Source organism: Urtica dioica, chromosome 10, assembly GCF_054948205.1.
Source record: "Urtica dioica subsp. dioica isolate 48M chromosome 10, U.dioica_male_clone48M_v1_H2, whole genome shotgun sequence".
NCBI lineage: Eukaryota > Viridiplantae > Streptophyta > Magnoliopsida > Rosales > Urticaceae > Urtica > Urtica dioica.
This window is the reverse complement of record NC_142765.1, coordinates 5469439-5494677: the sequence shown is the minus strand read 5'-3', so window position 1 is coordinate 5494677 and position 25239 is coordinate 5469439. Positions and strand designations below refer to the sequence as shown.

The following is a 25239-nucleotide window of genomic DNA, read 5'->3' as shown; positions in this document are numbered from 1 at the left end:
CTATTTTCTTCTCTCGAATCACCATGAATGATGGCCCAAATGAGATACTTGGAAATGCTCCAAATATCCACGCTAATACCTTCCTTCCAAAAACCCTAGCAAGCCCTACACCTATCCATACCTTCACTACTCATTTTTGAAAATGTTGCATAATATAATAAAAATAGATATTATTTTAAATATGTAAATTTTTTTAACTAGAATAACAAAAATATATTAACAAATAAATTTAAATATGTTCACATTTGAATACATACCTCAGTAATAATCATATATTAGAATAATTTTTTTATAATTCAATAAAATATTTATTTAAAGTAATATAATTTAATGAGTTAAATAAAAAAAAAGTATTTTCTTTGAATTGCAATATATTTTTTATTTTAAAAAAAATCATCTACCGCCACAATGCATAGTTGTAGTGGACTATAACTATAGACCTTTATGTTTTTGAAAGTTTCCATATATTACAAATAAGCCCAATAAAATATGACCTAGTATTCTTCTCCGCTATAACCTCCTCTGGTGCGATTTTTTTTTTTTTTTTTAAGGCATCAAACGATGTTAGATTCCCGCTCGATGATATCATCAAACGATAATATCTACCAAACTCTCTGAACTCCCCAGAAATGCCCTTACCCACGAAACACCTCATCGCTCTCTTCCGCCGGAGTATTTCCACCGCCGCCGCAGTTTCAGCCCCAACTCTTCGCTGCTCCAGCAAAATCCATCGGCGGTACAAGCTGTTTGTCCTCCAAGAGTCTCAGAAAGCTCTCACGGAGTACCTCCACGCCACGCAAGGCCTTCCTTTCTTCTTCGCCGACCAAATCGCCAACAACTCTCTCTTCTCGCTATCCGACCTCCTCCGCAACATTCGATTCTCAGCCCCGGATTTTCCGACCACCATACGGAAATACCTCAGGTACCAAGCCATCAACGAGTTTGAGTTTTTCTTCGAAAGCATAGGCATAGATCACCGTGACATTCCCCGGTACTTGCCCCGGGACCGATTCTTCTTGTCCGCCGATGGCGAGGCGGTGCTTGAATCTTCCATGGCGCTTTTCCAATTCGGGTTTCCTTGGAACACTCTCGGGAGACTGTACTCGAAGGAAGTTTCGATCTTTAACAGACCCGGCGGAGAATTGTCGGCGAGGCTTGACGTGATTAGAGACTACAGTGGCTTCCGAAATTTGCCTCTTGTTGGTGTGTGCTTAGCTTTCCCTGAACTGTTGGCCGGCGAAGGCGGCGATTTCGAGGCCTTGTTTTCGGATGTGAAGATGGTTTTTGAGAAATTCGATAACGGAGGTTTCGCCGAAGGGGATTTGGATGGTTGGTACGAGGTTTGTTGTAAACTACGGTTTCTCTACGAGTTGGGCTGCAAGAGAGGAAGGGTCTGGGAATTAATGTGTAGCGAGAAACGAATTCTTCTTGATTGCCCAAAGCAGGTTTTAGAGGATAAAGCACATTACTTTTCCAGTTTTTGTGTCGGGAAAGATAAGGTGGGATATTTGCTCCTCCGGAATCAAGAACTATTAGGCCTCGACCTTCAAACGCCCGTGATATCGGTTTCTGGTTTGTTAGAACACTTTGGATTGGATGCGAAAGAAGTGTTGTACTTGAGCTTGAAATACCCACATGTATTCGGAAGAAATAGAATGGCTAATTTACCCGGTACAACGCGGGCTTTGGATTTGCACGAATGGTTCTTCGACAAGATTGAGAGTTTGGGTTCCCAAAGATTCGAAACCTACGCCATCGACCACTGTGATAGAGAAGTTGATCAAAAGTTCCAAGACGCCTTTACGAAGCTCAAGTCCAAAAGATGTCGCACTAAAATAATGACGAAATTGGATTTCTTGACGGGGCTCGGATTTGGAGAGAATGAATTGACTGTAAATGTATTGCGGGGAATGCAAGCAGCTAGTGGTGAGTTACAAGAACGGTTTGACCACCTTCTCAGCCTCGGTATCAAATACTCAGAGGTCTGTGTGATGATGAAAACGGCGCCGAGAATCCTATGTTTAACTCCGGAGCTCGTGAAGAAGAAAGTCAACTACTTGTGCAATGAAATGGGGTCTTCCATAAAAGGCTTGGATCCGAGGGTTTTGGTACACGACTTGGAGAATCGTATTAAACCCAGACACCGAATTTTTGTGTGGCTCACGCAGAATGGTTTGTGTACCGAGAGCTATTCAATTAAAAGCATAATTGATCTAAGTGAAAAAAGGTTTATAGCACTCATTTTAAGCATTCATCGAGTCGCTCCAAAGTTATATCTTGAATGTTTTTTACGCAAGAGCTAATTCATACAAGAGTAGCACCTTTGGCAATTTTATTTAGTTTTTCTCATTAGGGTGCATTTTTTTTTTTTTTTTTGTTATCATCACCCTGTTTACTATTTGCCAGCTAAGCTGTGCGAAAGTATATTGCTTGTAGTAATTTGTTGGATCTGTTTAAATAAATTAGTTGAACGCCGTTCATCGATATGCATGATTGAGGGTTCTTGGACTCGTTATGTAAGCTTGGTCAACCAGAGGAGGTAATTTGGCTATAGCCTTGATATTCATCGGTTTCCCGGACTTTAGTGTGAGATTTTTGTAACTTAGAAGATCTCAGAAACATTTTCTATCAAGTTCTTGAGCAGAGCGGTTTTGTTGATTATTCCATCAATAAGTTTTATAAAGTACTCGAATATTCTCAAGAATGTCGTTTTTTTTTTCTTCTCTATGTTGGAAATTCCACGGCCTATTTGGAGGTTGAGACTTGAGAAGCTTAAGAAGTCTATGGGCATCACAATATGATGATTATGTTTTATTTTTTCTTTTTTTGGGTTTGTTTTGCATCTTTTGTTAGGAGACGTTATTTTTGCAAGGAAATAAGGAGCTCCGAGAGAGACAAAGAACGATGATCAGTTTTTGTAATTTTTTTTTCATCACATAAATCCGGTGGTTTCTTTATTTTCCGACAGAGAAAGACAGAAACCTGTATGGAAATTGTAATTTTTACTGTTTCTCTGAATGCAAAGGATTCTCTCTCTTTTTCTCTCTCTCTCTCTCTCGTGCTCTCTCTCTCTCTCTGTCTCTCTCTCTCTCTCATTTTGTAGTTAAAATTTGTTAATTTTTTTTTTTTTTTAGGAAACGTGGTCGGTGCCACGAAATATCATAAAAGCCCTCACGTATGGCGGAGGAAAACCGTGGTTACAAGGATAAGAATGAAACAGAAACCAACGGTAAAGAAACAAAATAAACTCGAACAAACAGGGCCCTAGGAGGCCGTGCGGGACCTCAACTCGCGATCATCGACCCGAATGGCCTCTTCCGAACAAGGCGGGACTAAACCTAGCCAGGTCGAGGACGAGTGATGGACCAAAAATCACCTAAAACTCAAATATAGCTTCAGATATCATTTAAACAAATTTAAAAAGAAAAAAGATTTAGCTTAATTGACGTCCCTCATTTCTAACTCTCTCTCTCAACTTCTCTTATTTTCTTTCTTCTTCTCCATTACACAAAAAGGAAGAAAAAAAATCCTAAAAAGGGGAATCGAATCCAATGATGAGGAAACAAAAGGGATTCGAGCAAGGTTGAACAATCGGTGCCGAAAGAAGTTCGTTGAAACCCTAAGTCGACGTCGAAAATTGAAGCAAAGTCTCCACTGCCGCGGGTAAGGCGTCATTGAGCCTCCCATCCGACTCCACCGCCGAAGCGGCCACAACGAATAGTCATCAAACAGAGTTGAGAGGTGATGAGCAACGGGAGCAGCGGAAATGCCGCCAATAATGGTTACGGCGGCAATGCCGCGGCGAGCCCCAATTTTTAGTGGGCAACGGAGGATATAAAGTAGTCGGAGTATCTATAGAGCCCCACTTTTTTTTTCCTTTTTATATAAAAAATGGTATATTGTGTTGGTATTTATGGAATATGGGATGAGAGAATTATACTGTGTTTTCTTTTTCTTTTGGGGTGAGTGATGGATATGTTTGGACAGTATGTAATCAATTAGTTTATGGTGTGTATTCAGTTTTCTTAGATGGGTGTTGATATGTTGTTTCCTAGGTCTGAGCACATATTCTGGTACTTTGAATTGATTGCTTTTGTTTGAAAGTGGAACTTCTTGGAGAGATAAGAGCGTGATTTTGAGTTGAAGTGGATTAAGATATGGTATATGAAAATATAATGGTAAGAAAAATTTAAAATTCGTGACAAATCTGTCACAAATTGGGTGTACTTCGTGACACATGTGTTATAAAGTAGATGCGTTTCGTTACACATGTGTAATGAAATGGGTTCGTTTCGATTTTTTTTTGCCTCGCCATTGGATTCGATTCCCTTGTTTAGGATTTTATTTTTGTTTTTTTTTTTTCTTTTTCAAGATTTCGTTATCAATCGATCACGAGAATTGGAGAACTTCGTGACCGTTCGGTCACAAAATTCAAGATTTCGTGATATATCTATCAGGCCATTCTCCAATTTCGTGATAGATATGTCACGTCATTCTTCAATTTTATGACAGATTGATCACGAATTAAAATTTTCGTTACGGATTGGTCCCGACTCTCACGATAACATAAAACAACAAGCACATGAAGAGAACATTCACACAACACAACATTTTTTTTCTTCTTCTTCTTCTTTTCTTCTTTTTATGAAGACTCAAACACAATTAATACAAATTTCATAAACCTTAAACTAACCTCTTATGACTAGTAAAATCGCAATGAATCTTCATTTGAACTGAACTCAATACAAAGCCTTATTTTCTTTCTCTTGTAATCATTGAACTTATTCTCCGAGACCCTCGAAACATTCCTTAGTCAGACCTCCTCGGGCTTCGTAGACTTGTTCGTTGAGAGCGTGTAGAATCGTGCACCGAGGTGATGCCATCTTCTTCATGCTAATCGAATACTATGTGGTACTTTCGTCGAACTCGTCATACACCTGGTTGTACCCACTTATCACTATGTTTAGCATACATACATATTTTCGCCATCCATGCATACGATTGGTGACATTAGATATAAGTCTTAAAACCGGATGTTAACATCAAAATACATACATTTTGTGATTTGTGTGTCACGAAATGAACTCATTTTGTGACACATGTGTAATGAAACGCATCTACTTCGTGACACATGTGTAACGAAATAGGGGTACTTTGCATCTACTTTTGATACATGTGTCACGAAATAGATGTACTGTGTAACACTTAAACTAGTATAAATTGCAACCTCATTTTTAGCGAATTAATAACTCAGAAACGCATTAGAACCACGTTCAAATTGAACAAAATCACTGAAACTAGTTCTTATTTGTTAAAAGGACGATTAACTAACCAAAATCTGATTGAAAATTTTTTGGATCTCGACCCAAACCTCCCGAGCAAGGAAGCAAACGACCTAAAGCTCCTGAGCAAGGAAGAAGACGACCCGTGCCCAATCCATGTTGGGACTATAACCAACGATGAAGATGAGCAAATTTATCTAAAGTTTGGACTTTTAATTAGGTTTAGCATTCAAACCTGAAAGTCGTGACCCAAAGCTCTTATTCACGGGGAAAGACGATGAGCTCCTTTGCAATATTCTGGCCAGCTGAGTAAGTGAATTCCGACAGGTCCGGTGGAGAAAGAATCCGGCGAGCTGAGTGTGTGAAAACGTGAAAGTGAAATAGAAAAAAAAAAAAAAAAAAAAGAAGAAGAAGCGATCGTGAAGGAGAAAGGGAAAAAGGAGAAAAGAAAAAAAAAGGAAAAAAAAATTGGTTAAGGGTAGTTAAGGAATTATTTATTTCTCTCACCAACTTTTAATACCAGATGTATCAATATTTAGATTTTAGGTGATTTTTGATAAGTGACAAATTGATGTTATTATTGCTGTCAATTTCCATGTAACTTTGGTCGTCTAGCTAATTAGTCATTGTAAACTAATGTCTTTAGCAAGCTAGTAAAAGTTTCAATAACTAGATATAAAATATCATTTCAGAGCCGAAAAAAAAGGATATTATAATTACTTAATTTGGTAAATATGTTTCAAGTTGTTTATGAATTGATTTTTCTTTAAATGTTTACTATCTTAATGAAATAACTAAAGAGTTATAAAACCAATGGTTCATAGTTATTCACTCAGAAAGTTTATTTCACGGACCAAAATACCACTCGGTGTAATAATTTAAGAACTATTTTCCGTTAAAAAAAGCCTAACCAAATAAAAAATGACGCAACTAATGGCAGGTTTCTAGAAGGTAAATAAAGACGAAGCATAAGTAGAAAGATTATTGACCTATTAATCAAACAGTTGTATTAACACTATAAAATGGGAAAAATATCAGTCTTTGAGGAATTTGACCGTCAATTAAGTTCTTTTAGCGAACGGTAAAATAAATAAGGGAGTGCGGATGTGAATCTAAAATTGTACTTCATTAATTAAGAATCCTATCTTAAAGTCGCTAAAACAGAATCCTAATTCTTAATGTAGCAAGGGATAGTACATGCATATCTACAAAATTAAAATTGTAAAGCAATGGTTTAAAACTATCTTTATATTGCTTTTCTTAATATTGGTTACAGTGAACCTTGAAGAAATGGAGAATAGAGAGATTGAACAGAGAAGAAGAAGAAGATTTGGGTGAATGATTTCTCAACTGATTAATACGCAGTCAACTGCTCAGAATAAATACAATTGTGCTCATGCCTATTCACCGTTGATCTTCTAACAACTTTAACAACCTCTGATCTAACGGTGTATAGATAATGAGCTGGCAATCCTAATTACAGTTGAGTAAACTCTCACTTCACTATTACAACACTATATTCTAATACACCCTCTCAAGCTAAACCGGGGCTAAAAGGTTTAACTTGGTACACAAGTAACAGAATTGTGGAATATTGAGAGCTTTTGTAAACAAGTCTGCAACTTGATCTTCACTAGGAATATGTCGAACTTCAACCACCTTCGCAGCAACTTTCTCTCGAATGAAGTGAGCATCAATCTCTATATGCTTGGTCCTTGCATGATAAACTGGATTGTATGCCAAGGCAGTGGCTCCCTGACTATCACACCAAATGACTGATGGTTTGGAGTCAAGTTCAACTCCAATTTCTGAACACAGAGACTTGAGCCACAGGATTTCTGAAGCAGCCAAAGTGAGCGCTCTGTACTCAGATTCAGCAGAGCTACGTGATACAACACCCTGCTTCTTAGAGGACCATGCAATTAGACTGCTGCCGAGAAAAACACAAAAGCCTGTTGTTGATCTTCTGTCGTCTATGTTGCCTCCCCAATCAGCATCAGAGTAGGCTGTAAGAGTCATTGACCTTGCTGCAGTGAAGATGAGGCCTTGATTCATAGAACCTGATAGGTAGCGGAGTATTCTCTTACAAGCTGCCCACTGTTTGACTGTAGGTTCTTGCAGGAATTGACTTAGCCTGTTCACAGAAAAGGCTATGTCTGGCCTTGACATGGTTAAGTATTGCAGGGAGCCCACAGTGCTTCTGTAGAGTGTGGGATTGTCAAAGAGCTCACTATCCCCCTTTTGCAGCTTTGTACTTGGACACATGGGTGTTGGAGCAGACTTTGAGGAGCTCATGTTGGTCTTGTGCAGCAGTTCACGAAGGTACTTTTGCTGAGTGAGCTTCAGGCCTTGTGAGTCTCTGACAGTTTCAAAACCAAGGAAATACCCTATAGAGCCAAGACTTTTGAGCTTGAAGGTATTGTTGAGATCAGAGATGGCCTTCCTAATCAGGGAGTTGTCATTGCCAGTAACTAGTATGTCGTCAACATAGACTAGTAGGAGCAAACACTTTCCATTCTTGTTGTAGATGAATAGAGACGTGTCTGATACACAGTTTACAAAACCCCAGGCGAGGAGAGCTTTGCTCAGCTCCTCATACCAAGCCCTCGGAGCCTGTTTGAGACCATAGATGGCCTTGTGGAGCCTGCAAACATGTGTTGATTTTGACTCATCTTCATACCCTTCTGGCTGTGCCATGTATACCAGTTCATTCAGCGTGCCATTTAAGAAGGCATTGTTGATGTCGATTTGCTGAATGTCCCAGTCATATGTAACTGCCAGTGTGAACACAACCTTGAGTGTAGAAGCCTTGACCACTGGGCTAAAGGTTTCAAAATAGTCAATACCAGCTGTTTGTTGAAAACCTTTAGCAACCAGCCGTGCTTTGAATTTGTCTAAGGAGCCATCTGCATTGAGCTTCGTACGAAACACCCATTTGTTATTCACAATGGGCATGTGATCTTCATAAGGTACCAAGGACCAGGTGCCATTTTGTATGAGTGCATCAATCTCTGTGTTCATGGCTTTCTTCCATTCCGGTCTAGCAAGAGCTGCACTAACAGTCAATGGTTCCTCCAAACATATAGGTATTGATTCAACATTGAACATTTTAGGCTTAAAAATCCCAGCTTTAGCCCTAGTAACCATGGTATGAGAATTTGTAGGCAAGAGTTGACGTGGAATGTAAGGAACAATATCAGTGATTGGTGACAGAATAGGAGGAGACACAACATTGTTTTGAGACTGTGATGATGTAGCTTGAGACATTTGACCAGTGGTTTGAACAGGAGACAGAGATTGACTTTGACTATTAGACAAAACATGTTCAGGAGAGAGAGACTGATTTTGGCTGTTGGGTAAAACATGACCATTTATTTGAGATTGATGAGAATTCGATGTAGTACCTGGCTGTACTTCCTTGTTAAGAGTCTGTAACACAAAGGGAAAAGAAACTTGTTTTTGAGGTAGAGGTTTGTCAGGTGTGCAAAACATGGCAGTGTATGGAAAGGATTTTTCATCAAAAATAACAGCTCTGGAAATAAAGATTCTACCTGAACCGGCTAGGCACCTATACCCTTTGTGAGACAAACTGTACCCCAAGAAAACACATTGTTCAGATTTAAACCTAAATTTGTGGGTATTGTAAGGCTTGAGATTTGGAAAGCAGGAACAACCGAAGACTTTAAAGAACTTGTAATCTGGTACTCTTTGAAACAAAAGTTGATATGGTGACTTGAGACCTAAGGTGTTTGAGGGAAGCCTGTTTATGGTAAAGATTGCAGAGACAAAAGCATCCCACCAAAATTTGAAAGGTAGTTTGGACTGAGATAGGAAAGTAAGACCAAGTTCAGAAATGTGTTTATGCTTTCTTTCAGCTCTACCATTTTGTTGGTGGGTATGTGGACAAGAATGTCTAAACAGGATTCCTAAGTCACTCAAGATTGGCTCTAAAGGTCTATATTCACCACCCCAGTCAGATTGAATACACTTTATTTTGCTGTTGAATTGCCTTTCCACATAAGTATTGAATTTTAGAAAAACAGTTTTGGTTTCAGATTTTGACCTTAAGGGAAACAGCCAGGTAAAACGTGTAAAATCATCAATAAAATGGATGTAAAATCTGTAGCCATCAAGAGAAATGTCAGGAGCTGGACCCCAAATATCAGTGTGAACAACTTGAAAAGGTTGAGTTGTGTGTGTAACAGTTTTGTTAAAGTGAAAATTTTGCAGTTTTCCTTGGGCACATGCAGAACAAAAATTGAGATGTTTGACAGAAAGAGACACTTTTATTGACTTTAGAACATTGTCAAGAATATCCTTTGAGGGATGTCCAAGTCTAGCATGCCAAACATTTACATCATCAGTGGTGGAATTGTTTGCATTGGTGTTACATACAAGACTTTGACAATTTTCAAGACAAGAAAAAACATTACATGACACATCTGACACACTATTACACACAGAAAACAGAGAACCATTTAGAGATGACACTAGAGCTTGAAATTTTGGCTTGAAATGAGTAGCTAATTTGGAGAGATCCAGTTGGTACAAGCCTCCTTTAAGAGCTGCAGCCAGCAGGACCCTCCGTGTAGCCTTGTCCTTTATCAGACATTGATCATGATAAAACTCGATTAGGACATTGTTATCTTTAGTGAATTGTGAGATACTGACAAGATTCTTGGTTATAGATGGAACATGTAGGATATTTTTCAACAAAAGACTACCATGGTTACAGTTCAACGATGAATTACCAATATGTAAAATAGGTAGTGAGGAACCATTACCGACTGTCAATTTGTCTTTGCCTTTGTAGTCCACCTGGAGTTGGAGGTTTTGCAGGTCGGCAGTGACGTGGTTCGTTGCTCCACTGTCAAGGTACCACTCTTGACTCTCTTGATGCTCCTCATTGTTGGTCACATAGGCTTGAGGTGAACTGTTGTTGCGATGTTGATTCTGTGGAGAGCTCTGGTTGGATTGCGCTTGATCCTGATTTGCACCATTCCATGTAACATCAAAGCGATGAAAACACTTCATGGCTACATGACCAGGGCGGCCACATAGTTGGCAAACAGGGCGATTTCCTCCACTTCGACCTCCAGAACGTCCACGACCACGTCCTCTGAAGTTTCCTCGTCCACCGGTGTTTGAGCGACCACCGCGAACAGCCATATGCGCCATCGGAGCTGTTTGAGTAGTAGAGTTTGAGTTTTGTGATTCAATACGCATTTCTTGCGATTGAAGAGCGAATTGAACTTCTTGAAGAGACATTGGCTCAGATCGACTTGTAAGATTGACTACGACCGACTCAAACTCAGATCCAAGTCCACCAAGAATATACAGGATTAGATCGTCATCTGAGATCTGCAATCCTGCAAAGCTGAGATTCTCGGCGATGCCTTTCATCTTCAAGATGTACTCATCTACATTCAGGCTTCCTTTCTTCATCGTCTGTAGTGCTAGACGGAGTTGCAACACTCTCGCTTTTGAGGTGGTGGTGAAGATTTGACCTAGCGTGGTCCAGACCTCGGCGGAGCTCGCACATCGATTCACATGACCAAGCATCGAATCGGAAATCGAAGAAAAGAGCCAGCTGAGTAAGAACTGATCATGACGAATCCACAAGACATACTCTGGATTCGAAATCTTCATGACTGAGCCTTCAATACTGGTCGATTCAATGAACTGTGGAGGAGAGGGAACCGATCCGAGTAAGAAGCCTTCAAGACTGTGAGCTCGAGCAGTTGCAAGAACTTGAGAACTCCAAAAAATGAAGTTGTTGCGATCTAGGCGTAAGCTCAGAGGATTGAGATGCGGAGAAAAATTCTGGTATAGCTGTGATTGCGTGGTATGGTACTGAGTGTTTGGATCGGAAGAGATCGGAGAAGCATTGCCTAAGATCACCATTGTTGAGTTGAGAAAAGAAAACTAGGGTTTAGAGACAGAGCTCTGATACCATGAAGAAATGGAGAATAGAGAGATTGAACAGAGAAGAAGAAGAAGATTTGGGTGAATGATTTCTCAACTGATTAATACGCAGTCAACTGCTCAGAATAAATACAATTGTGCTCATGCCTATTCACCGTTGATCTTCTAACAACTTTAACAACCTCTGATCTAACGGTGTATAGATAATGAGCTGGCAATCCTAATTACAGTTGAGTAAACTCTGACTTCACTATTACAACACTATATTCTAATAAACCTTATCACTCGCTATCTTTTTTTTTTTTACTAAAGTAATAATGCATAAAAAAAAGTAAATTTAAATAATATTGCATAAGGAATCTGGTCAAATAAACAAAATAGGAAAAATAAATATGATAAGAATCGAAAAGGATTTTCCTAATATCCACTAGGATTTAACATGATATGAAGAAAGAGAAAAAAGATTAATAATTACCCAATGTTTTAGAATTAAGTCTAAGTTGACGACTTGCATGAGCTAAAATTTGTTGTAAAAAAAAAAAAAAAAATTAACACGTCACAACTCACAAATACTAAATTTTCTTTGTCCGATAGTAAAAATAACACAAAAGAAGAGTAAATATAAGTAGACTTTTGTAAAGCCAAGACATCGATTGGTCACCTCTAGAATCCCCACTCTAATCAATAATGATTCACTCTTCAGAAAATTCGCATAGTATATATTGTATTGACAAAAGAGCTTAAGATATGAATACTTTATTTCAACTAGTCAAATCTCTTAGATTGTTTTTAAAATTATAGTTAAAGTTTCATTTTATTAAAAAAATAATGCACCAAATAAAAGTAAATTACATTAATTAAAATAATTAATTGAATTTACTTCAACTTAACTTAATGGGCTATTTTTCTAATAAAATGAAATTTTTACTATTTTTTTAAAAAAATGGTGGACTATTAAACTACTGATCTAATTTTTTCTTAAAAAATTAATTATCGTGATTAATTCACTAAACCGGGCCAACATAAGTATAATTACTGTTAATTATTTTCCATTTTTAAATACTAATATTTTTTAATTATATAACTACTCACTCCTTTGCACTATAAATACACCACTTTGTATGAAGATCGAACACACACAAAAACAAATACCTCAATTCTATGTTTCTAGTCCCTTTTCATTCTTCTTTTCTCGTTTTAATTAGAATTAAGGAAAGAACAATTTATTCAAGAAAGAGGTCATTCGATTCAATACCTGGAAATTGGTAAGTTTTCTTGCTTTCTTTATTTCATTTCATGTATGCATTATATGTATTTGAGACATTTGTCTATTGTCCGTCACATGCACAATATTACCTTTTTTGTTGTTTTTTCTTCTTCATTTCATTTTTTGACAATCATTATCCTATGGTTATTGTTAAAACCTTTTAACTTAATTCATCGCTTTGATATGAGAAGCAAACTCGTCAAAGTTGAGAATCTTTGTTCTTGTTTCAAATCTGTCCTTGGATTTTTTTTCATTCATGAAAGTGTTATGAGCGACTCGCTTTTTTCCCTTCATATAAATGGGTTTTGTTCTGATTTCTCGTAAATGTACAACCATCTTGTTTTTCCCATGAATTTTTTAATATCTTGTGATAATATAGTGTTTGGAGAAATCATTTTGTTCTGAATTATATTTTACGCAATCTTTGCCACGTTCTTTTTTTTTTTAAGTTCGGTATTAGATCTTAATTATCTTCTTCGTTTTCGCGCCTTTTTCAAAAGTTCGGTAATGGTTGAAGAGTAAATTTGGATGTCGCTCGCATATATTGAAAATTTGGTATTTGATCATATCAAATATTCATTTGCTATATCTTTTAAAATTTAGATTTGCTTTTTCTATTTTTCGTGTTTTTTTAAAGTTTGATATTAAAAACTTATTGAAATACAACTTTTTTTTAACTTATCGATCCATACATATTTTGCAATTATCAATAACGGGAATCATTAATCAATTTAATTATTCTTGATATTCAAGTTTATAAGAGTATCGAATAATTTCCTTTGATTATTTTCCTTTTTTTCTTCGCCAAATAAGTGCATTAGTGACTTACCATTTTTTTTTTCAAAAGTTCGGTAACCAGAATTGTGATAAGGCTTTTTTGGGTGTATCTTTGTCTCATTTTTTTTAAATTCGGTATTTGATCTTATTTAAGTATTTATTTTATTTTACCTATTAAATCTCTAAGTTTTTTCTTTATTCGCGCTTTTTTTCAAAATTCGGTAGTGTTTGGAGAGTAAACTTGGATTTCACGCGCATATATTGAAAATTCGGTATTCGATCATATCCAAATATTCATTTTTTTATATCTTTTGAAAACTAGATTTGCTTCTTCTGTTTTTTGCGCCTTTTAAAAGTTTAGTACGTGAAACTTATTAAACTATAATCGTTTCGATCGTATTAATCGCAATAATCAATTTAAATACTCTTGGTACTTAAGTTTATAACATTATCAAATAATCTCCTCTAGTAATTTTCTTTTTTTTTTCTTTTCTTTTCCAAATAATTGTATTAGCGAGTTACCGCATTTTTTCAAAAGACTTTATATTTATTTTTGTGCATATGTTTTATTAGTTGATTGAATTGTTAGGTTGTCAAAATTTTCAAGTGACTACCATGAGTCACAATGTTATTTGTCGAATTAGTATAACTAGATCTCCCGCGCTTATTTTTAAAATTTGGTATTTGAACATCTATCTCATATCTTAAACTCTTAACATAATTGACCATTTTCTTATCCGTTCGAGACTTTGTTTACTAAGGAATTCGAATGTACCTCATTTTTCGTCCTACAAAATCCCATGTTCTTAATAAAACTAAACACAATATATTCCCTCGATTTTTCAAAAGTTCAGCCCAATCAAACATATAGAATTTCGAGATTAAATTTAAATTCATGTTCCATCTCTTTATTTTTATAGTTATTATACAATATCATTGATCCCTTGTCTATAACTCACTTCTATACTGGCTAATCACATTGTTTTCAGTTGAAAGAACTCTCGAAGCAAACTTCCCGTGAATCATTTCAATAGTTCCTTACGTTCAAAAGGTATTTGTTCGATCTTCCACTATTCAAGTTATTATTCATGCATCCATATTTTCCGGAATCATACAACGAAAATTTTGGGTACTACATGCAGAGAAAAGATGGCGAACAAGAAGGGAGTAAATGCTATAATGCATAAAGGCATAGCAGAGACATGCTTGTTAATGAGAGATTATGAGTTGGCGAAGACATATGCCTTGGAAGCTCATGCTCTAGACCCCAAGCTCGCCGAGGTGTCTGAGATGATCCAAGTCCTTGACATTTTTATCTCGGCCAAGAAGAAAAATGGAAGCGTGGACCGCTATGGAGCTCTTCGTGTGAGTCCTCGGGCTGATGTGGCAACAATCGGGAGACAGTTCAAGAAACTATCAATCACGGTCCATCCCGATAGGAACAAGTGTGTGGCTGCGGACGGGGCTTTCAAGATACTCACAGAGGCATGGGGTGTGTTGAAGAGCGACAACGCAAGAGCTCTTTACGACAAGTCAGAAGAAACCCGCTAACTCCGATTTCCCCGCCCGAGTCACGTTTTGGACGGCTTGCCCTAACTGCAAGACACGATTCGAGTATTCGAGGAACTTCGCAAACAAGACCCTCGCGTGTCCCAATTGCCACAAACCCTTTGTCGCCGTTGAGATGGATCTTCAATCCACTTTCGTCAGAGGAGCCTCCTCTTTTCGTGTCCCTCCCGAGCTTGCTTTAGGGCTTGGACAAGGTGGGCCCACTTTGGGACTCGGACGGGTTGAGATTCCTTCCGACGTTGACTCGTCGAATAGTTCTCCCCCGGTCGGTCCGGTGGTTGACCGGGTTGGGCCGAGCGTTCATCATTCTGGTGAGGATGGTGCCAGCTCGAGCAATCATGGAGGGGCCGAGCAGCGGAAAAGGAAAAAGATCGAGGTTGTTCAAAAGCCAGAGGAGGTACGAGGAACAATCAAGTATGATTTCGTGAAATATAACTCAATGAAGAAGCTGAAGAGGTCAGAGAAAGAGAAAATGCTGACTACCAAGGCTAAAAAGGCCATTCAGAAGCATACCCGTTGACCATACATTATCAAGTTGTATGATTGCATGAGTTTGGAAAATCTTTCCTAACCTTTTTCATTTTCTTTCGTTTCCATTTGGTTTCTTTTCTTTCTTCCTATGTCATCTCTGGTATTCGAAAAACAGACTGTAATTAATATATTTATATCTTGCATTAAATCCTGAAAGCATGACATTAGCAATGGATGTTCTTTTACAGACAATAGTCATGATTGGGAAACAGAGAACTAAAAGATCCACGTATAAACTATATATTGCTTGAAATCTATTTTCTATGTTCTTCTTCAAAACTAAATCGGAAATCACTCCTCAACGGAAAATGAGAAATCAATTACCGAAGCCGTGGCGGAGTGTATGACATGGCAAGGTACACGGTGCTGTAGACATGAAGAGAGCTAGGGGCAATATCATCGGTTTCACCTTCTTCGACATTCGGGCTCTGAGGGAAACGCCCGATTTCGCCTCCGCAGAAGAATCCCGAAAACGGCAACCCGTAGAAGTTCTCGGTGAACGGCAAGCAATCGGCGTTCTCACTCGCGAAGAACGGGTTTCCGCGGCCACAACACGAGAACACCAAACCTCCGAAAACATCAAACGAGCTGTTCTTGCGTTGTTCATCCAACTTCAAGTTTTTGAGGTGCAGAGAAACACGGCCGATGGAGCTTGATACGGCCTCGGGATCGGAGCAGTAGAATTGGAAGTAATCGCCGGTTCTGATACCGACTCCACTTACATATAAATACTCTTCATCGCCTCTGCACCACAAAGTATATACCATTTAATAACTAGGAAAATTGTGCGAATCCCACATGGATTTTCAAGGATGAGAATACTGCCAATACAAATACGATGAGAAGAAATTGTGCATGTTTTACATGCACAACCGTGAAATTTTCAGCTTCATTACCCCAAAACTCCATGGAAAGACATGGATGTTACTGATCTTGGCTTCTCCGAAGCGATTGAGAAATTTCTTCTTTTGGTAACCCCAATGTAAATATCACAATCTGCGTCATCTAACTGTAACAAACAAAATAGGTGTTAAAAATATGCATGTCCTATGTGTTTTATACAAATCAGTAAAAGAAAAAAGGACAATTAATGTTGACAGTCGACACTTTTATTACAATTGCATACCAAGTCAGTAATATGATTCATGATTTCTTGACCATCGAGAACGGCTCTTTGTCCTTCGGTTCTAGCGGTGAGCCATGTAGAATGATCGGAACAAATTGTTTTAACAGAAGCCGCCTTGTATATGGGACCAACCGATGACAGTCCATTTGACAGCGCGGCATGAAATCGAATATCCCCAAATCCTGTATCATTGCAAAAGGTTAAAAAAAAAATAATAACTCAGAACATACAACTGAGAACTTATGGCAAAAAATAAATAAATAAATAAATAATACCATGGCCATTGTTTCTATCCTTGGCAAAAGTAAGCGCAACTGCATCAGTAAAGTATTTTGCGCTACTACAGAAATTTCTCGACTCATTTCTGCTTTTATACAAAAAACGAGCTTTTTCGTCACCAACGATTACAGTCTCCTTCGGCATAGCAAAATCTGAAATAAAGCAGAGCAATCAACAAAAACAAGAAACAAAACGATAATTTTGGTACACAAGACTAACCCAAAGCGTTCATAACCGGCTTCATATCAACAAGTCCTTCCTGTCCCATCTACGATGTCAGAGCTTAGAAACACAAACCAGAAAATATTCGTTTGTGGAAGAACATAGTACCGAGCAACCAAACGAAATCTTACCCCAAAGAGCACAATCCCGACAGGGGATTTACCGCCTGAAACAGACATCGTGTAATCCCTTATGTCCGTCACAAACTTATCGAGCAACGGATCTCCGGGTTTCTAATGGCATCGAAGAACTTTCATGAATCAGAAACTCCTCAAAAGATCATTTTTTTTTTCGAAGTCACTAACCTTTGTGGAACGTAGAAGCGGTATAACATCGACTTTGAGCCCAGGAACAAACCCAACAGTCAAAGCAATGCCATGCTCTTCTTCTTCCTCGGCATTCATCGATCCATTGTCGTCGCTCAAATCTCCCCAGAGATTATTCCACATGACCTTTTATTTTGAAAATAAAAGCAATAAAAATAAGTAGTGTTCTTTTTTAGCTTAATTCATCAACTCATTTAAATAATTAAAAAATTTATAAAAAAAATAACCTCAACACGTTCATCAGTAAGAGCGTCTAATCCAATAATTCCTTTCGAAGTCGAAACAATTATCGGAGTCTTCGTCCCTAATTTCCTTAACAACTGCAATTTTTTTCAACACTCAAAAACTCATTCAGAGTTCCAATTAATCAAAACCTAAATTAAAAATCAATGCTTTACAATCACATACAAGCGTCAGAACGGCGTTCGATCGAAATCCACTTCCGACGCTGACGATAGCGAAATCAGGACGAATCGGCTCCGAAAGAACCTTCTCAACGACCTCTCTCACTGCGACCTAATTCGAATTTCCCAATCACTCATATCATATCCCCAAACGAAGTTCTCATTTCCTCTGGAAAGTGGAAACAAACACAGAACAGCTAACGCGCATATATATATATATATATATATATATATATATATATATATATATATATATATATATATATACCTGTGGAGAAGGATCGAGAGAGAGAGCAGAGGCCAGCTTGGGACGAGAAAGGACGTGGTTGCAGAGTCGGTTCCAAGGCCAGCTCACGCACGCCGCCGCGGCGAACGCCGTAGCCGGGAGCCGGGAAAAGATGTTGTGGAGGAGGTCGTCAGTGAGAAGAGAGATTCCTGTCGTTTTTGCATGTTTACTGTCGTTTCTCGAGGAAGACGACGATGAAGCGCCGTCCATTGGTCAGAAACAGGAAATGGTTTACGCCTTTGCTATAGAGAGAGTATTTCAAAGGAGAAATATTGACATAATATAATGAGAAAACTCTAAATCATTAGTCGAATAAAAATATATTATTAATTAATTAATCATTACTACAATATAAACAAATAAAATAAAAACAATAAATAAAAAAAATACTTAAAATAAAACAAGGTCTACTCTTCGAATTTTCAATTGCAAAAATTGAGAAAAAAAAAAAATGGATGTCTCTTTTCTCTCTTGTAAAATAGAATCGAATCAAGAACACACTATTTGAGTCTCCAACATTTATTTCAATAATTACATACATAATTTGATAACTCCTACAACCCACGATCTCTCCATCTCAATCAAAGACTTGAACATCTTTCTGTCATCAAAACCCAAAAATCCAATTAAGTTCAACAGACATGATCCCACAAGATAAAGCCACAAAAACTACAAAGTTGAATCGTGCCACCTTACTTACAAAGATCTCGTATTCGATATCGAATTCTTCTTCTTCGGTAGTTGAAACCACCCTCAAGTAAATAATGATGGCGGTGTGATGCTTAAATAAAACAATGGAGATAAATTTGGTGGAAAGGGGGTTGGTCTTTCGTAGTATGTGGGACAGACAACACAATCGCGATCCAAACTGTTGTTACGTTATGTGTTGGCTCATTTTTTTACTGCAAGTTGGTAAGGAAAGATGTCGGACAACATGCTTCAGGATTTGTAGAGATATCTTTTCTTTTGTGCGCAGACTGTAATTCTGGCGAGTTTCTTGTTTTGCCATATCTTATCGCTGGAGACTTTCCTTGATGATCTTCACGCGTTTATGGGTAAAGAAACCCTAGATTGACTTCCAGAACGTGTATGACTACTATAAAAGCCGAGTGCTACCCTCTTAGCAATTCTTGACGCTTTGGATCAAATAATCGGGGTTCCTAGACGTGATCGACTGGAGGATTAGGAATCTGGTTGTATTGATCTTCAGCGGTGTATATCTCTAAACACATCTTTGGATCTGAGTGTTTGAGAGATTGTGGGTTCTTTTGCATTCGTGATTAAAGGTTTCACGGAAATTGACATTGAAGGCTACCAAGCATTGGAGAGTGTTTGAAGAGTGGAATTGAGAGGGGTTTCATATTCAAGGGGAGTCCATGTTTAGGTAATCACTAGTAGTAATAGACCTAGAGCATTGATATTTGTATTGTTCATATATGTCATTATTTGTACTATTGACTACATTATAGTGAAATCATTTCTACTGGCTGTGTGCCCCCAGATGTAGGTGACGTTGCACCGAACTGGGTAACCGTATTGTGTGTCTTTACTTTACGCAATGTTTTATTGATTATCCATTATCTGTGTTGAAGCAAGCTGTCGAACATATTGTTGCTACATTGTGTTCGACATCTTGCCTTTCATTCTTTACAGAATTTCACAAACCACGGTCTAAATCAGCGTCCTCTGACTACACAACAAAATGTTGATGTTAAGCCGGTTGCATAAGAGTCTCGTCATGAATCTCGTTGGTCTCATGTGCGTGCGCATGTCTGTGTGTTTGTATATGTGGAAGTTTGGATGTCGATGAATTAAGCGTTTATGTAGAGTTTCAACTCATTGATGTCGATCAAAGTAGTTTGTGACGTAGAAATTGGGAAACAAGATGCTTCGGCTCGGTATGATATGAAGTCGGACCAACTCTTCCCCACCGCTTGAAGTTGAGAAGTTGGACGTGTCCTGTGTATGTTATTCTCCATAGTTGTTCTCATAATAATCGTAACAAAGATTTACACTTTCTCGAACGGCATCATAGCTAGAAGTATAATCAAAACGCGTATTATTTTTAAGCATTTAAAACCATAAATTTAGGCCATTGAACATAATGCGTGGATGAATGCATAACTATAAAATCTAGGCATGTGCACAATTTTATTTTTCTATACCTCTTCATTTTAGGAAGACGAGGCCTAAGAGTGCATGGCGAGATGCAATATCGGTATTTCGTAAGTGCAAAGAAAGTTTATAGCGTCGTAAAATTTCTTTAAAAATTCACAAAATGGTCTTGGTCACATCCCGATTGTCGTTTGTGATTATTTGATGCATGGTCAAGTAAGGTGAAAACAATTCCTTATTTGCTTGCAATGACTTCGTCGATTTTCATCAGACAAGCATGTCTTGCGCAATGACGTGGGCTTCGATGTCGCAAGCTTTGCATTACGCCTTCATTGGTCACATCATTAGTTTGGGTTGTTCACCTGTGCTTCGGCTTCTCGAATATGCGTGCAATGTATGGCTCTAGACGAGTGAGACCGGTTAGTGCAAGTCAATGAACCAAAGGTAAAGAGGAGGATTTGGCGCCCCGGAAAATGTAGTGGTTAATGAATCATAATGAGGAGAAGGTTTTTTTTTGTGTCTGGCGAGCGATAAAATTGACGCAGTCTTTATATTTGCCGTGTATGTGGCACTGTAATGTACATACATATATATATATATACATATATATATACATATATATATATACATATATATATATACATATATATATACATATATATATATACATATATATATATACATATATATATATACATATATATATATATATATTACATTATTAGCAAATTAGCCAGTTAAAACTAAAGGAATTTCTAACTAGACAACGTTTTGTAAATTTTAGGTAAATAGAAAAAAATTTGATGACGTGGCATCTTGTGGATGATTTGTGCTTTCCAATATTGCCCTTTTTGTTTTTTCGCATTTCATTGAATTAATTTAGGCAATTTTTATTTTGAATTCTGAATAGGCATTAAAATCCAATATTTTCATCTCTCTCTCTCTCTCTCTCTCTCTCTCTCTCTCTCCTAGCTTCAAGGATGGCGAGGGATCCTTGCAGACCTCGACGCCCAGAGGCCGTCACATCGGATCACCACTGAAAGAAGGCGTCGGCAGCACGGGACCACATGAGGAGGATGACACAAAAGAGGGTATCGTCGAACCAGAGGAGGAGTGCCCATTGTCGCGCGGATATGAAAAACTCAGAAACTCGGTGGTCGTCCGGCGAACGTGGCTTGAAGAATGAATGGGAGCGTGGCGGTCAGACCTGAACATGAAGAACGACCCAGAAGCAGATCTCGTTGGCGGCATAAAATCTGGAAGGAATCGAGCTTCGTGACGCGCGACGCCATCAAAGGAGGACTACACCAGACCCACCATCCACTACTACAAAATTGATTTTCTGATGCGCAAGACTATCAGATGCGACTAGTCGCATCGGGTAGTCAATCAGAAGCCGAAAAAATTCGCTCAAATTGTCTTTTGATTTTGACAACCAGATGCGACTAGTCGCACCTGAAAATATGTTGAAACTTTCAGATGCGACTATGTCGCATCAGATAGTTTTAAATTTTTGAGCGGGCCTCGTCTCCCCCTCTTTTATTTCATTAGTCTGACATGGCGAATGAAATTTTAATTTTTTTTTTAATTACAATCCGGTGCGACTAGTCGCACCTGAAGAGTTATCAGGTGCGACTAAGTCGCACCTGATTGTTAGGGTTTGTTTATAAACCCATGTCGCGAACCTTTCTTCTCCAGCCGCTCAAAACAAATTTTTTCACTCTCTGCAAATCCTTTCCTCTCTGCAAATCCATTCTCCGACCACCCTCTCCTCCGTCCACCCAGCTCTCCTCCGTCCCTCTCTTCTCGGCCTCTTCCTTCGCCGACCACCACGCCACGTACCCGTACCCGGCCACCGGTCCTCCGTGCGTCTCTGGTCCTCCGCCTCGTACCCGGCCACCGGACCTCCGCCTCATCCGGCCACCGGACCTCGCCAGTCACCACTGCCTCTCTCTCTCACTCGGTATTTCTCCCTCTCACTCCCTCTCTGCCTCGCTCCCTCTCTACCTCGCTCTCTCTCACTCTGTTTAAACTCACAGCCGTCGTCCTGCGCTCAGCCCCTGCCCCGCTGTCGAGTTCCTGTCCTCCGACCACAGCTCCGGCTCAGCACCGGTATTTCTCTATCTCTCTCTCTTGGCCTCGAGCCCCTCTGACCACTCTCACTCTCACTCTCACTCTCCAGCTCTCTCTCTGCCTCACTCTCGGTGTCTCCGGCTCACTCTCACACCTCGGCGTCTCCGGCTCACTCTCACTCTCCAGCTCTCTCTCTGCCTCACTCTCACTCTCTCCGTCAGGTCATCGTTAGCTCTTCCGGCCGAGCTTCCGACCGCCGCGCGCTCAGCCTCGACACCTCGGCGTCTCTGCCTCGACAGCGTGCTCAGCCTTGGCGTCGCTGCAATCCCGGTAAGCTCTCTCTCACCGCCTATCTCTCTCTCTCTCTCTATCTCTCTCTCTCTCTCTCTCTCTCTGACTGAACCGAGAACCGAGAGCAGGGCTGCTGTCGTCCCCTGTCCTCGACGAGTCCCTGCCTCGTCCCCTGTCCTCGACGAGTCTCTCTCCCCGCTGCACCGAACCGTTGCTGCCTCGATCCCTCCTCTGCCGTTTCACCGAGCCGTCCCCTGTTGTCCCGAGCTGTCCAAGTAAGTCTAGCTTTTTTTTAAAAAAAAAAAAATTTGTTTGTTATATAAGATGGCTGTTAGTTTAGTTAGTTTAGTTAATTAGATTAGTTGATATAAAATGTTAGTTAGTTAATTAGTATGTAAATGTTAATTAATTAAATAGATATGTTAGTAACTAATTATTTAGAATGTTAAGTGTTAGTATGTAAATGTAAATGTTAGTTAATATAATTGTAGTTAATCATTGTAAATTTTAATTACATAGTTAGTAATATGTTTAGGTTCTTTAATTTAATTTTGATTAGTATGTTAATTGTAATTGTAAAGAAATTGTAATTAATTACAATGTTTAGTAATGTGTTTAGCTAGGTTAGTGTTTAGTTTTAATTAGTTTTGATTTATTGTAATTTATCAATTAGGAATTGTAATTAGTCGAATAATTACATGAATAGGTTGTTTAGTTTAAAATTATTTAATGAAATTAAAAGTTTAATTGTAACATGCTACTTTGAAGTTGATTAGTAATTGTAATTGATAATGTCACATGTTTAGTTTTAATTATAAGTTAATGAATTTGTGATTAGTTTCATTTGATTTAACATGAAATGAAATTGTAAGTTTAAATAAGAAAAATAGTTTGTGACATGTTTTGATAGTTTGTGATATTTTGATTATTTCGATTTTTCATTTATAAATGTTGTGATCGAACCACGGAGGTTCGGTTTAGGGCAGAGATAATTTATAGGATAGTTCTGGATGGTTTGTGTATGTTTTTAAATAATTTTGCAGGTTTTTAGTTTGTCTGTATAATAGGGGAAACTCTGCCGAAATTTCGGTAGAGTTTCGAATTAATTAGTTTAAAAACTCCCAACTTATTCAATCCGAGCTCAAAATAACATAGAATTCATAATCTCTCTTTCATTTTGTTCTCCGTCGTCCTTTATCAATAACTCTTCCAAACTTTCATTTCTCGCTCTCATTCAGTGAAATGTCCAATCCAAGTAGAGATTGGATCACAGAGAATAATCAGGTGACATTGCAGTACAAAACCGGTGTTAACGAGTTTATTCGCGCTGCAAGAAGATTCCCTAACGAAAATGGCAAATATCGGTGTCCTTGCAAACCTTGCAACAACGTGAGATGGCACAACATCGGGGTTGTCAGGAATCATTTGCTGAATAAGGGGTTTACCCCAGGCTACACAAAATGGTATCATCACGGCGAGCTCGAGCGGGTCGTCCTTCCTCATGAAGAAGATTCCATCGGAGGAACAGATCAGAGAGGAATATGAGGATTGCACGGTGCTGTGGAGGATATCAGGGATCACGAGGATTTCGACGATGCTACGGAGCCGACCCAGAGCGAGGTGCGTGCAGAGGAGCAAGTGGAAGACCTCTTCGCCGAGTTGGAAGCAGAATTGTACCCTGGATGCAAAGAGTTTTCTTCTTTGTCGTTCTTGGTTTCGTTGATGCACCTCAAAGTCACGAACCATTGGACGAACAAGTCGTTTACAGAACTCTTGCAGCTCTTGAATAAGTCTCATCCAGCTGGTAATCGAATTCCGGAGAAGCATTACAAGGCAAAGGCGAAGCTGAAGCGTTTTGGCATGGGATACGAGATGATCGATGCGTGTATTAACGATTGTGTCCTATTTCGAAAAGATCTCGCGGAAGTCGACGTGTGCCCAGTATGCAACGAGAGCAGATGGAAGCCAACTGGGAAAATGATACCGCAAAATATTTTGCGATATTTTCCCCTGAAAGATCGATTGAAGCGGTTGTACGCGTCTCGACACACGTCGCTTCTGATGCAGTGGCACGAAAGAGATCGCGTCAGGGAAGTTGGTGTTCTACGACATCCTGCGGATGGTACGACGTGGAAAAACCTGGACGAGAGATACCCAGGCTTTGCTGCAGAGCCTCGAAACGTGCGGCTTGGACTAGCTACGGATGGATTCAATTTTTTGATAAACGCACAAGTGCTAATCAATGCTTTCTTTCGTAATCAGATTTTTTATATGAAAGCTAGTGGTTCTGACGTGTCTGACGAGCTCTATTCGCTTTCTATCAGTTCCCTTCAAGTCGCCTATCAATATCCGAGCTGCTTTGTAAATGGCGTGAAGTTCATCACTCGTCGTCGCGATAATCAATGAGTCACTCAAAATAGCGGTGTATGTGTACTTGTGGATGATTTCACTTACTATGGTCGAATGGAAGACGTCATCATCGTGAACTATAGGCATAACTGTAGTGTTGTATTGTTCAAATGCATTTGGTACGGTGACAAGTATCATGCAAACCGACTAGTGCACACCGATAAGACTACTGGAGAAACGAGTGCTTATACTACGAAACAGTGGTTTAAAGAGGAGCCGTACGTACTCGCGACTCAAGTCAAACAAGTTTTTTACATCGAAGATCTTGTTAAAGGCGGCGACTGGGAAATCGTCCAGGAATGCAATCATCGAGGGATTTGGGACATTCCTGAAGTTGACCCCTCCAACTCAGCCTCG

At 38.9% G+C, this 25239-nt stretch overlaps 2 protein-coding genes and 1 pseudogene across 3 annotated transcripts; 2 read left to right on the top strand and 1 right to left on the bottom strand.

Moving 5' to 3' along the window:
- The first annotated feature begins 629 nt into the window (after positions 1 to 629).
- LOC149383233 (transcription termination factor MTEF18, mitochondrial pseudogene) lies at positions 630 to 6620 on the top strand (annotated as a pseudogene).
- A 7780-nt stretch (positions 6621 to 14400) lies between these two features.
- LOC149383232 (uncharacterized) lies at positions 14401 to 14802 on the top strand. Its single transcript, XM_089627719.1, has one exon. It carries the CDS (start codon positions 14401 to 14403, stop codon positions 14800 to 14802), a length of 402 nt encoding a protein of 133 aa, XP_089483845.1.
- A 668-nt stretch (positions 14803 to 15470) lies between these two features.
- On the bottom strand, positions 15471 to 18234 carry LOC149383231 (F-box/LRR protein). 2 transcript variants are annotated; one of them, XM_089627633.1, is made up of 10 exons: positions 17977 to 18234; positions 17713 to 17820; positions 17532 to 17624; positions 17284 to 17430; positions 17110 to 17211; positions 16976 to 17024; positions 16753 to 16908; positions 16478 to 16659; positions 16248 to 16360; positions 15471 to 16095 (listed from the first exon to the last, which is right to left on the bottom strand). In XM_089627633.1, the coding sequence occupies exons 1-10, from the start codon at positions 18202 to 18204 to the stop codon at positions 15672 to 15674; spliced, it is 1602 nt and encodes a 533-aa protein (XP_089483759.1). In that variant the 5' UTR covers positions 18205 to 18234; the 3' UTR covers positions 15471 to 15671. The 2 variants fall into 2 exon arrangements, with proteins under 2 accessions (XP_089483759.1, XP_089483760.1); XM_089627634.1 differs by having other exon boundaries at positions 16976 to 17015.
- Between the last annotated feature and the right edge of the window lie 7005 nt (positions 18235 to 25239).

Bases quoted from the DNA above. Each gene is read 5' to 3' on its own strand.
- LOC149383232 (XM_089627719.1), top strand. From the start codon at position 14,401: ATGGCGAACAAGAAGGGAGTAAATGCTATAATGCATAAAGGCATAGCA.
- LOC149383231 (XM_089627633.1), bottom strand. From the start codon at position 18,204: ATGGACGGCGCTTCATCGTCGTCTTCCTCGAGAAACGACAGTAAACAT. The intron at 17,821-17,976 runs GTATATATATAT...AATTCGAATTAG, and splicing joins CTCTCGATCCTTCTCCACAG to GTCGCAGTGAGAGAGGTCGT. The intron at 17,025-17,109 runs GTAAGATTTCGT...CTGACATCGTAG, and splicing joins TCGGGATTGTGCTCTTTGGG to ATGGGACAGGAAGGACTTGT.